Source organism: Camelina sativa, chromosome 6, assembly GCF_000633955.1.
Source record: "Camelina sativa cultivar DH55 chromosome 6, Cs, whole genome shotgun sequence".
In the NCBI taxonomy this organism is placed as follows: domain Eukaryota; kingdom Viridiplantae; phylum Streptophyta; class Magnoliopsida; order Brassicales; family Brassicaceae; genus Camelina; species Camelina sativa.
This window is the reverse complement of record NC_025690.1, coordinates 7589661-7602934: the sequence shown is the minus strand read 5'-3', so window position 1 is coordinate 7602934 and position 13274 is coordinate 7589661. Positions and strand designations below refer to the sequence as shown.

At 38.0% G+C, this 13274-nt stretch overlaps 1 protein-coding gene across 1 annotated transcript in view; it reads left to right on the top strand.

Annotated features, from left to right (window-relative positions):
• Positions 7637-13274, top strand: part of LOC104698784 (WD repeat-containing protein 11-like) — a 9175-nt gene continuing 3537 nt past the window's right edge. Inside the window, exons 1-12 of the mRNA XM_010414178.2 lie at positions 7637-8683; positions 9200-9659; positions 9851-9938; positions 10025-10206; positions 10404-10540; positions 10827-10893; positions 11490-11619; positions 11716-11830; positions 12250-12325; positions 12399-12581; positions 12756-12952; positions 13094-13097. Of these exons, the coding sequence (XP_010412480.1) occupies positions 7731-8683; positions 9200-9659; positions 9851-9938; positions 10025-10206; positions 10404-10540; positions 10827-10893; positions 11490-11619; positions 11716-11830; positions 12250-12325; positions 12399-12581; positions 12756-12952; positions 13094-13097 (2592 nt within the window). The 5' untranslated portion in view covers positions 7637-7730. The remainder of the gene's footprint in view (positions 8684-9199; positions 9660-9850; positions 9939-10024; positions 10207-10403; positions 10541-10826; positions 10894-11489; positions 11620-11715; positions 11831-12249; positions 12326-12398; positions 12582-12755; positions 12953-13093; positions 13098-13274) is intronic.

The window sequence follows — 13274 nt, the reverse complement described above, 5'->3', positions numbered from 1 at the left end:
CAGGCTGCTCAACTTCATTCTCGAAAACTCTTGCGTTCCTTTCTTTCCATATGTACCACACAATCCAAGGAAAGGCCGAAACATTAGAACCCGGATTCTTAGGACCCAAAAATGATCCAAATTTGAATACACTGACCCCATCGGAAAGGAATTTGCTCCCACCGGTACCTGACATAAAGCCTAACCCTTACGAGCCGGTGGGCAAAGAAAAAGAGTGTGGTTCACTGTTTCCTCATCAGCACCACACCGTACACATCCCAAATCACAAGGCAGCCACGCTTGTGCAAGTTTGTCGGAACCGAAAGGCATCCGGACATTACCTGCCACATAAAATGTTATAATTTTGGTAGACATTGAACCTTCCAAACGCTAGATAGGAGATGAGTAATTTCCGCCCCGCAACCACGAGAAGCATAAGGTTGAACCAAGCACGAGAAGCATTGCATTTGGTCTAAATTGAAGCATGTTGTGATTTGATGTCATTTCCTACTTATAAGAACCTAATACTGACTTTTAATTATCAATTTGTGCATTGCTTTAAACTCATGGATACCATACAAATATTTGGATCATCTTTCCCCTTTTTACCACTCTTGTTGGTCCACGTAGCTGATTCTATCATTAAGATCAGTTTCCATTACCCTTAACTTATCCTTCTTTTAAGCCATGTTTATTCTTGTGTGTAAGGCCTTTTTGGGATTGAGCTTGGTAGAAAGTGTTAGGTTTTAGCTGACAAGAGTAAAGCCTTGTGTAGTTCTAGTTTGCAATCTTCAAACTAGATAGGACTAGGTGGTTTAATTTTTGGGTTTGATACTTGGTTGAAAAAAAAATGAAAAGAAAAAAAAAGATAAAGAAAGAAAGAAAAGGTTGGAGTCTTTAGGAGTGGAATGTGTTTAAATAAATTTAAGCTCTAGTGAAAGAATGGGAAGTATGAAATTGTTAAAGATGGTTCTGATCAAAGAAAAAGAAAGAAAGAAAAGAAGAGTCTAGCAAAAAGCTTTTATGTCTTAAGGAATAAAGAGAAAAGGGAACCATAACAAATAAGAAAGAAGCCCCATTCCACTAGTTAATTCAAATAAGATACCTCTCCTAAGACTTAAAAACAAAAGAGAAAAGGGTATTTGAGAAGAGATGAACACAAAGGGTAGAACTAGGACAATTTAAGATTAGAATCATAGGATAAACACTTTGAGTACCTTTGGGTAGACAAGGTTTTGTTCTTGTATGTGTCTAAGTGTTCTTACCTTTAGCCTTCTTCTAAAGCTCAATCCATTTTTATGAGAGAACCTTGATATTGATAAGCCCCACTCTAAAGAGAGATCATCATTTTCTCTAAAACCTTTATTATCAAGCCAAGTGAGTTTAATGCATTGCATAAGTTGATTCATGTTCTTGTTTAATGAATGTTAAAGGAAATGGTTTATTTGAACGTATGTAGATGTCTAAGGCTTAAATCAGTAAAGTTTGTGATAGGCTTGTCTAAAATCTTTAAGTACAACTCATTCAACTTTCATCATAGTACTAGTAACTTGGACATTGATTCTAGCTAGTTTATTAGCAAGCTTTAGGAGCTGAGATCCCACTTTGAAACCTCACTCATCTACTTATGTCTTGTTTATTTGCTTGAGGGCAAGCAAAGACTAAGTTTGGGGGTGTTGATGTTCATATATTTCACCTTTTTTTACCCTAGTATATTCACATCTTCTGCATGATTTACCATCCAGTTTGGCCATTATTGAGTAGCTTTACGACTGTTTATGCATTAGAGTAGATTTGCATTGCATTTGCATAGTTTCTTGCATAAACATGTGATTTTGGATCCTAAGGAGCATGGAAGGATGCTGAGAAGGATTTGAGCTATCAAGTGAAGAAGATCAAGGAGTTAGAGCAGAAGGAACCAAGTCCGGAAGTCCACTCGACCACCACACTCGACCAGACATTCGACCGAGTGCGGAGAGGGACTCGACCGGATGGAAGAAGCAGAAGAAGAGGTCACTCGACCAAGCACTCGACCGAGCACCTGGTCGAGTAGACCGAGCCGCCTTCCTATTTTGTCTTCTAGCCATTTTAGGACTTCACCTCTCTCCTATATAAAGTCCTTGTACCTCATGGCCGCAAAGAGAGCACCTTTTTAGAGAAATAATATCTAGACCTAGTATTTACCCTTTTGGGAATTATCTACTTTTTGCCTTTCTCTTGCTTAGATCATTAGCCACTTTTGTATTATCTCAAAAAATCTTTGATACTTGTTGGTTCCATAATTTTCTAAGTACTGAGAATTTGAGTTTGATTTCTTCTTCAATATTTTAGATCTCTATCTTATCTATCTAATCATGCAAGTTTCATTGATTTTTAGGTTTATGATTTTGTTCATCATGTTTAGTGATTGTGAGTAGTGTGTAGAGATCTTAAAGATGGATTAGGCTGGGCAAAGGTTATGGGTGTTTAGATTGATCAAGCTTTATTGTTATACATCTCTTCTAGATTAGATATGCTCTATGCTATCTTTATACTGAGAAGGTAAGGATAGATCTTAAGCTTCTTAACTTCACACCAATGTTTAAGTTTCTAGATAAAGCTAATACTAGAGATTATCATGAAGCATGCTAAGAGATTAGATGCTTAAAGTGATTTTTGACATTGATGATCTGGTTGTTTCATGCCTGCTTTTATATGTAATAGCTAGTGAGAGCTAGGTCTAAGAGTATCTAACTTGATTGTTATTGTCATGAGAATGGATTAACAAGTATTGGAAGATCATTGTCTAGAGATTTTTCATTATTGATTAAGGTTTGTTGATTAATCTAGATAACCATAGTTTGAGACCAGCCCATGAATCCATCCTTAGGACCTTTCTTTGTTTATTGATTTCCTTGTTTAAGTATTGTTATTCGCTTGCTGTTTGATTCACTTTCGTTTTGCTCTGTTTTGATTGTTGTTTTGCCTCTGTTCTTCATCCGTAAGTTCACTCGACATCCCACTCGATCGAGCATCCGATCGAGTGCTTGATCGAGCATCATCTTGTGTTCTTGTTTATGTTCTGCATTTACTTGTTTCACTACTTGTTTCATTTCTTGTTCCACTCCTGTTGCATACATTTCGTTTCTGTTTGATCCTGTTTCTTTACTTGTCTTGCACTAGTTTAATTCATGTTCTTGTGTAGCCTCAAGCAATCAGGATATGAATACTTATCTAAGTCACTCCTGTTGCTTTGTTTTCACTGTTTACTTTGCATTTAGTATCCTGTCTTAGTAGCTTTACATTCTGCATTTTATCATCATCATTAGGGTTTTAGTTCAAAACATTCATCACATTTGGCTTGACTTAGATAAGTATTCATATCCTGATTGCTTGCATCACACTCATTATGGATTGACATCCTTTATGCTACAACAACATAAGGGTAATTGAAACACCTTGCATCCACCTGTTCATCATCCATCATCTCTATCATCATTCATTCATCACCACCATACAACAAAAAAGAACATGTTTTACAAAGAGCGAGCTGAAACAATACTCCTCCACCCATACGAAGGAGAGTATGACCGAATTGGTTCCATTGGATTGGAATTCTTATAATACCTACCTTTAATAACTCTGGCAAAAAGAGAGTCTGGAGCCTCAATTAGCCACCATAATTAGTTGGCCAACAATGCCGAATTAAAATCGTCCACATTCCAAAACCCTAACCCGCCCAACTCTTTACTACAACACAATCTCTACCAGGCTAACCAATGCATACCCCCCGACCGATGACTGGAACGCCACCAAAATTTTGCCACTGCACTGGTAAGTTTGGATGTGATCGTTTTGGTAACCGAAAACAGGACATCACAAACGTCAGGACCGCAGTTGCAACTGACTTAATCATCACCTATTTTCCCCCTTTCGACAGCAGTCTTGCTGACCAACCATTTGTCCGACCCTGCAGCCTATCCCGAACAAATGAAAACACCTTCATCTTAGACCCACCCAAGCTCTCAGGTAAACCTAGATATGACCCCATTCCGCCCAAATTTGTTATCCTAAGAACTCCTTGGAGTTCCATTTTTTTATCCACATCAACCGTATGACCAAACTGAACAGTGGATTTGTCAAAATTGATTTGCTGTCCCGAGGCAGCCTCATACTGTCATAATAAATCCAAAATAACCCCACATTGTTCCTTATCCGCCTTGCAGAAAAAGACTATCATCCGCAAACAACAGATTCGTGATTGGCGGAGATTTATTTGCAACATTAATCCCTGTAATGAGCTTGTCTTGCTTCGCTTTTTGGATCTTTGCGATCAAAAATTTTGTACACAAGATAAACAAATAAGGAGATAAAGGATCCCATAGACGTAATCCCCTCTCTTGGACTATAAATCCATTAGGTTGACCATTCAGAAGAACTTTGTATTCAACCGAGCTAACACAAAACATAATCCACCCGATCCATTTTTCCCCAAATCCCATTTTCCGTAGTAAATTTTCAACAAAAACCCACTCCACCCTATTATATGCCTTGCTCATATCCGTTTTGATTGCCATAAACTTCCCTTTACAAAACGGATTAGTCTGTAAGCCATGAAACATCTCTTGAGCAATCAGTATATTGTCTGAAATCACCCAGCTAAGAACAAAAGCTGATTGGGTCTCCGAAATAAGCCTCGGTAAAACCATCTTAAGTTGTTGGCACAAAAATTTGGAAATAATCTTGTAGCCAACATTACATAAACTAATCGGACGTAATTCTGCCATCTGGGTAGGCTTTGCTACCTTAGGGATAAGATAAATGTGAGTCCTATTTAAACACACATCAAAAACACCTTCGTCAAAAAAACGATTAACCAAAGCCACAAGATACCCTTTAACAACCCCACATGCCTTTTGGAAAAACAAAGCTGTCATTTCGTCCGGGCCAGGAGCTTTATCCAGATGCATCATAAATAAAGTCTGTCTTACCTCAGCCTCCGTAGCTGGGGCTGTTAACCGCACATTTACCTCATTCGTAATGACAGTGTGGACCTCACATAAGACCTCACCAAAATTTTCCGGATTAATTGAAGAAAACAGATCCGCAAAATATGACACTGCTGTATTGCATATATCAACATCCTCCGTAGACCAAGCCCCATTCTTGTCAAAAAGACCCGTAATCCGATTACGTGCCCGTCTCTGCTTTGTTTGAGCATGAAAATACTAATAATTTTTATCCTCCACCTGCATCCATCTATTCCGACTCTTCTGATACCAGTAAACCTCTTCATCCCGATAAGCCTCCCGTCATCGGCCATTAAGATCCGAGATTACCGACAAAGGAGTTGCATCATCCGTTTGAGCAACGTCCAACTGGTGTTTTAAATCCTCAATCTTGTCTCGACCAAAAGGAACATGTGCTTTACGCCACCGAGAAATAGCCCGCCTACAACTCACAATTCGCTCCACAAAACTAAATTGACCCTGAGGATGTTCACCACCCCATCCCACCGAGATCGCCTCCATCAGCCCCTCCTTCCCAACCCAACGACGATCGAACGTTAAACACATTTGTCCCCGTGACCATTTTGCACTAATGTTTACCACAAGAGGCTTATGATCAGGAGCGATCATAGGCGAATATTCTGTAACCGTATCAGGAAACAAATCATGCCAATCCTCATTACCTAATGCTCTATCCAACCGACATTGAATTGGTTTATTATCCCGCCAACCCCCCCCCCCAAGAAAAACTGTCTCCAAGATAGGGAAATTCCAAAAAACCACAATCTTGAATTATCCCATTAAAAGAAAGGAATGAAGACGCAAGGCGCAGCTTTCCCCCTCGCTTCTCATGATTCCCTGTTAATTCATTAAAATCTCCAACCACAAACCATGGAGAGGACCTAGTGACCCCCATCCTTACTAAACGTCCCAAAACAAATCACGATGATTGGGAACCGGATCGCCACAAAAAATGTTAAGTGGATTAAACGTCCTTTGTAAACCGCTTCAATATCAATTAATCAGTTCGACTCATATAAAATTGAAACTTGAAAAGCATCCTTACTATAAAACAGAGCCAAACCACCACTGCAACCAATCGGATCTACTGTTTTTAAGTTTTGGTAACCAAAATGACCTACTAAACTTTCCAGCAGAGTTGAAGATTGTTTCGTTTCCATAAGAAATAAAAAAATCAGGTCGATGTTCCTTCCATAAATCCCGAAGATGTCCAATAATGGCCTTATTGCCGAGACCTTGACAATTCCAACTCAAAATATTCATTTAAAAAATATTATACATTTTGGTGGAACCCCACCCATGCCTACCTACTCTAATCCTTCAAAAGATAGGGAAAAACTTGTGCCCAAGGGGAGAACCCAAAAACCATATTTCCAACCAAGAGACCAAACTTAAGTGAAAAATAAAAACATAAAGATAAATAACCACACTCCCCTGTTCGAAGAACCAAAAATATAGTTCTCTCATGACCTTTGACAAAAAAAATAAGTATATTTTGGTGACGTATGTGACCAAATCAATTCTTTTAAACTTTTCTGCAAACCAGGGTGTTAGAGTCTTTGAGCTCCTATGGATCTATCAACAACGATTTATTTTTTTCTTATATATCTATATATGTTTGTTGTACGCTTGTGTTTGATTAGCCTATTTTATCCATTCATTAAATTGATGAGCTTCTACTCGTTATCTTCCTTTGGGATTGAATGAATAATGGTAACAATTATGTTTGCAAAAAAAAAAAGGGTTTCTGACCAACCAATCAAGGTTGAGAAATTAGAATAAAATTAATTGGCATAATTAAAGAAACAAACAAAATTATAAGCATGTTAATAAATGAATCCCAAATAGTTCAAAGATGAAAATATAAATTAAATAAAACAATCTAAAAGTACTACAATAAATTTTAAAATACAGTAGTAGAAAAAGAAGACTCATATATTAATCTTTTTTTGGATCAACATATTAATTCTTACTTATTCCTAACTGAAAAAGGAGAAAGTAGGAGAAAATTTTGGTTTAAAAAAATAAGAAAAATTTACCTTCTCATTAATTTTTCCCCCAATTAAACAAAATTGAAAACTTTGTTTTTGAATAAATTATTTAAATATGAAACGATCTATGTTTATATAAAAGTGAGTATTTATGAAATTTAGAATTAATAATTAACTGTATATTATCTTTTCCCTTTTTCTATTTTTTTGTAAAATTAATAACTTAAAATTAAAAATAAGTAAATAAATATAGTTTCGAATTTTATGAAATATATATATATATATATATATATATAAAATCTCCTTATCATTATTTAGAAAAACTTTGTATCTATTTCTTTATAAATAATATTTTTTTTGTAATCAAATTCTTTCTATTAAATATTAACTTTTATATATGTTAAAATCTGATATTAATAACTTGACACATGTCAAAATTTTGTTAATGACTAACTTTCAAAATCCAACTTTATGTATACTAAACCAGTTAATGTATCCTAATAACGAGAAAATAAGAGATCTCAAACAAAATAACCAAAAAAAAAAAGAAGATTTGATCGATGACAAGGAAACAAAAGAGGAAAAATAAAAAAAACTCACACAACTCATGTAATATTTGTTTGGCTCCACTATTTATATATCCTTATTATATTCTGAGTGGCATTTCATTGTTCTTTGTTGAAAATCAAAATCAAATGAGACAGAGAAATTGAAAATTCGTGAGAGATTGATAAGCAGAAAGGCTGCAACAATGGCGGCATCGAAGTTGTCACCAACCGATACCTGGGGTTCGACTCTCCCTGGTCCTCCCAGCCGTAACAACTTCGGATCCGCCGATCTCAGTCCATCCGGTCTCTTTGCCTTCTCATCTGGCTCCTCCGTCTCTGTTGTCGACTCTCGTTCTCTCCAGCTCATTTCCACTATCCCTCTCCCTCCTCCTCCCGGTGCTCTCTCTCCCTTCGTCACTTCCGTCCGTTGGATCCCTCTCCCTCTCCCCCGTGATCTACTATCCACCGAGCCCTCCGCCTCACACCTTCTCCTCGCCGTTGCCGATCGTCACGGCCGTGTCGCGCTCGTTGACTTCCATCTTCGCTCCGTCGTCGTCTGGCTTAATCCTTCCTCCGATCCCAAGCTTGGGGTTCAGGACCTCTGCTGGGTTCAAGCTCGACAGGATTCTCATGTCCTCGCCGCGATTTCTGGATCTTCTTTTCTGTCACTCTACACAGTCTCCGGTGGACTTTTCTGGAAGTACGATGCCGGTACGGAGATTCTCTCATGTCTCCGCCGCGATCCCTATGATTCTCGCCATTTCTGTGTGCTTGGCCTCAAGGGGCTCCTATTGTCGGTTAAGGTACTCGGAGACACTGAGAACGACGTTGTGATTCAGGAGATGCAGATAAAGACGGATTTCACTGAGCTATTGAGGTTGGAAAGAGATGGCAATTCATCATCTTCTTCGCCTGCTTCAGCCGCATTTCCGTTATACTTTGCTAGATTTGCATTCTCGCCACACTGGAAGAATATACTGTTTGTGACGTTTCCTAGGGAGCTATTGGTCTTTGATCTACAATATGAGACACCCCTCTCGACCACGCCATTACCTCGTGGTTGCGCCAAGTTTCTGGATGTTTTGCCGGATCCAAACAATGAGTTGCTTTATTGTGCTCATGTCGATGGTAGGCTCAGCATTTGGCGTCAGAAAGGGTAAGATATTTTTGTCCTTTATGGGTGAAAAGATGGGAAGAATATTTTAGGTATCATATTTTAGGGTAATGGTGCAATGTTAATAGCCTTGAGTTATCTGCTTCGATATGTTTCTTTTATTATTCAACTTTCTTTAAACTTGACGAATGTTTCTGAGAACTTGCTGAACTAGAAAGCTTTCCAAGTTATATTAGCTCATGTTTGATTATTGCAATCATGCTAATCTTTGAGAAAGTCAACCTCATTAGGGATCAATTCATAATTATAATAGCTTCCAAATCTGAAGTTCTTATCTGGTGCCCAGAACTTGTTCTGCATCTCAGGGGAAGAACCAATCTTTACCTATCTGGTCATACTTTAACTATCTGCTCTCTAGCTTCCTTTTATATAGTGTCTGAGAATTATGGTTTGAAAGAATCAGATGCATATGACTTTGTGTCTTCTAATGTTGATCAAACTTGGATACTCCTGTTCTGGTTGCTCATCTAAACTTCTCCTGGTTACATATCATTGCAGAGGAGAACAGGTGCATGTCATGTGTACCATGGAAGAGTTTATGCCATCTATTGGACTGTCCATCCCGTCTCCTTCAGCTCTGGCTGTTCTTCTCAGTCAATCGGACTCCACAATGCAAACCATTACAAAACTTTATCCAGATGAAACTTCTTCTGTGGATTTTGATAACCCATTTGACTTTTACGATGAAAGTATCGTTGTTTCCAAGACGACCTTTTTCTCCCTATCTGATGACGGTAAAATATGGAAGTGGGTCTTAAGTGCTGAAGGTGTTGAAGATGCTCTAAAAAATGCATCAGACTTGGACATGAGTATCGTAGGGGCTGATGTAGCACTCCCTGGAGCTATTCAGAAGAAAGATTTCTCAAATCTGGAGGATGGATTAGTTGTTACCCCTACAAATAAAAGCAGAGGTCAGACATCAAGTTCCTCCTTCGGAAGATCAGACCTATCATTTAAGGTAGGTGGCTGGAAGAATTTTGGGTTAACTAGTTACTTAATCACTATATAGTTGTTCCTCCAGATGTTAGAAGGTTGGTCTTACCAGGTTCATCATATATAGAGTTATGTTTTCCACAATAATTGTTTTGTGATCTTATCATTTTTTTCCTACTTAACAGGGCCTTTACTTGTTTACATCGCTCAATGCAGATCAGCCTGACTGGACAGCTTCAGCTTCTCTCTTCCACAGTCTCTACACTTGCTGTACCATCTCCGTCTCTTACGGCATCCCTAGCAAGTTAGTTGTAGTCTTCCTTGTATATGTAATACTAAAAGTGTTCCTCAGAAAACTCAAATGATTAAACGGATTGATTTCAAATGAAGGAGGGGGTAACATCCCTGCGGCAGCTGTTCCGTTGGTTGCTTTGGGAACTCATAGCGGGACAATCGATATTGTTGATGTATCAACAAATGCTGTTGCTGCAAGCACTTCTGTTCATACTGGTGTTGTTAGGGGCCTTCGATGGCTTGGAAATTCAAGATTGGTTTCATTTTCTTACAGTCAGGTGTGCAAATATATTTCAAAAGGAGCATGTTGAGTCTCATTGCTTTCATCTGTTTTTTCCTAGTGATTCCAATTTATGATTGGTTTCTTCCAGGATTAAGAAGAGTGTTAGGTTTAGTTGAATTTCCCTTGCTTATTCTAAAGCTTAATAGAATTGGGAATTGACATCCGGCATCATGCATCGGTTTGTGTTTTCAGGTGAATGACAAAAGCAGAGGCTACATAAATAAGTTAGTTGTGACTTGCCTTAGGAGTGGGTTGAATAAACAATTTTGTGATTTACAAAAGCCAGAACGTACTCCCATAAGAGCTCTTAGAACTTCTTCTTCCGGAAGGTTTGATTTTAATTTAATTTTTTTAGCTCGAGTATTTGATGCATAATAACAATGTGACGAATGCTATCAGGTTATCATTAATAATTTAAGCTTAGGAACATGTCTCTGGCTATTAAAGATCTGTCCCATTATCAGATGACAAATGTTAAATTTCAATCATAGAAGAAATTGGTTTACTATGTCAATGTTGAGGAACTATTGTAAAAGTGGAAGTTATTGGCTCTAGAGCGTCTGGATACCTCTTCTAAAGCTAACAGATTTGTTTTTTTTTTATGTTCTGATGCAGGTATCTTCTAATTCTTTTCCGTGATGCTCCTGTAGAAGTTTGGGCGATGACCAAGCATCCTGTCATGGTGAGTAAAGCTCAACCCCAATGTACCTTTGCTTTTCTACTTGACTTAGTCTCGTTGAATAGATGACAACAACTCTTTCTGTCTCATATGTTTACAAGCTTAGAATTGCACTTATACTCTGTAACTTTTCATCCATATGACATTTTCTTTTCTTTTGATGGCCAATTCTACATTTCATAATTTCTCATCCCTATCATACTTTATTCGTATATCCATTTACTGTCAATGCTTTTTGCAAGTGAAACTTGAGTAAGGAGGTATAATTTTGCACCACATAGGTTTGGACAAGCATAATGCCTAATAAGATCAATTATGCACAAAAAGGTTAAAGCTTGTGCCTTAAGATTTTTTAAGAGATTCATTAAAGCAACATACTTTCTGTGGCTTCTTATCTTGCCTATCCTCTTTCCGAAGTGCTGGAAAGTCTTTATTGCCATCTCAAGAAAAAAAGTAATGATGGTGTGTAGAATGGGTGAGAACGAGAACCAAAAGTGTTCTTAATATAAATATACTCTTGCATTTGAGGCTTTTAGATTCTGTTTATTAATATTTCATATCTAACTAGTGGAGCTTTCATATTCCTTCTAATTTTATAGCTTAGATCATTAGCTCTTCCTTTCACGGTAGTGGAATGGACGCTTCCGGCAGTTCCACGCCCAGGTCAAGGCGGTCCTTCTAAACAATCTCTCTCAGCATCCGAAGGAGTAGCTGCTCCAGCAGACTCTAGTGAGATGTTTTTGACAATTAAATCTGTGTTATCCTAATTTTACCCAGTCTTTGATGCTTTTTTTTCTAAGGGTTTGGTAATTGACACATCTGCAGCGTCTGTGGGCTCGGATGGATCGACTGAAGAAACTGTAGAGAGTTTTGCATTTGCACTAGTAAATGGTGCCCTTGGAGTATTTGAAGTCCAAGGACGTAGAATTCGAGATTACAGGTAAAAACTGATGGTTCCATTAACTCAATTGTTGTTCGGAAATTTTTCTTTCCATAGCAATTCCTTATCACAATGCAGATCATAATTAAGGGCTTTTAAATTTCTCTCTGTTTCTGAGAAGATAATATGAAATAGTGATTGCACGTTATTGCTTGCCTATTGTAGTGTTCCTTTCTCCTTATTCCATCTTGCTATATCATTTGTTTCTAATGCCATCTGTCATTAAATTCTTTCCTAAAAACAATTTGTGAGATAATGAGTAGATCTTTGTTGTCCAATTTCAGAAAGCGCAGAACTGCGTGTTATTTTTTTATCAGCTGCATTTAGATGAATTCGCAATCACGTTCTTGAACTTCAATTGTTGTGTAATCTTCTTCCTATATTCACTGACATATAGATGATCCCGCCTCTATTTCTAGACCCAAATGGCCATCTACCTCATTCGTTCCCTCAGATGGATTGGTTACAGCCATGGCATATCGCTTGCCTCATGTGGTTCGTTTCTTTTCACCTTCCAGTTCTCTCTCTTATTTTCCTGTGGAAATCATATCTTGCTATCTCTTTCCAGGTTATGGGAGATAAATCAGGAAACATAAGATGGTGGGATGTAACAACTGGACAGTCATCTGCATTTAATAGTCACAGAGATGGAATACGGAGGATCAAATTTTCACCTGTTGTTGCTGGAGATCGCAGCCGAGGGCGCGTAGCTGTGCTATTTAATGACAATACATTTTCTGTATTTGATCTTGTGAGTCTTAAGAGGAATTTTTGCATGTTTCTTGTGTTTTCAAAGGTGGTGTACTAGTATTATGCAATGTGAAGGGAAAACAAGAAGAAGACGGGTTTCATTGATACGTGTTTGAAATTGTCTGTCAACTTAAAATAACTCTTTTCTGACAGTTGCTGCTGAAAATTGATGCAGGATTCACCAGATCCGCTAGCCCAGTCACTTCTACAGCCTCAAATTCCTGGCACTCTGGTACTGGAACTTGATTGGTTGCCTCTGAGAACCGATAAGAATGATCCACTTGTTCTATGCATCGCTGGGGCTGATAGCACCTTCCGGCTCGTTGAGGTTACTGTGTATGTGTACACCTGTTCATTGAAAAATTATGATTAGTTTCTCCCTTTATCACTACAACGGTATTGAATAGGCATGTCTAGTTGTTTTTATATTTTGTTTGCAAGATGAATGTGCACCCTAAACCCTTGGAGAAAAGAACAACCCTTTCTCATGACCATGTAGGTGGGATGGTGTAGTGGAGTTGACAACTAGGCCACCCTTGTCCCTAGGTTAGGACTTAGGCATGTCAGGGTTAGGGCGAATAAAATAGTTTTCTTTTGTTTCTGAGGTGCATTATTATTGATCTAAGTTGGAATTGGCTACAGTCACTTACTTTGCTATCTTTTATTTCCAACTTTTTCTTCTGGATTTTGCAGA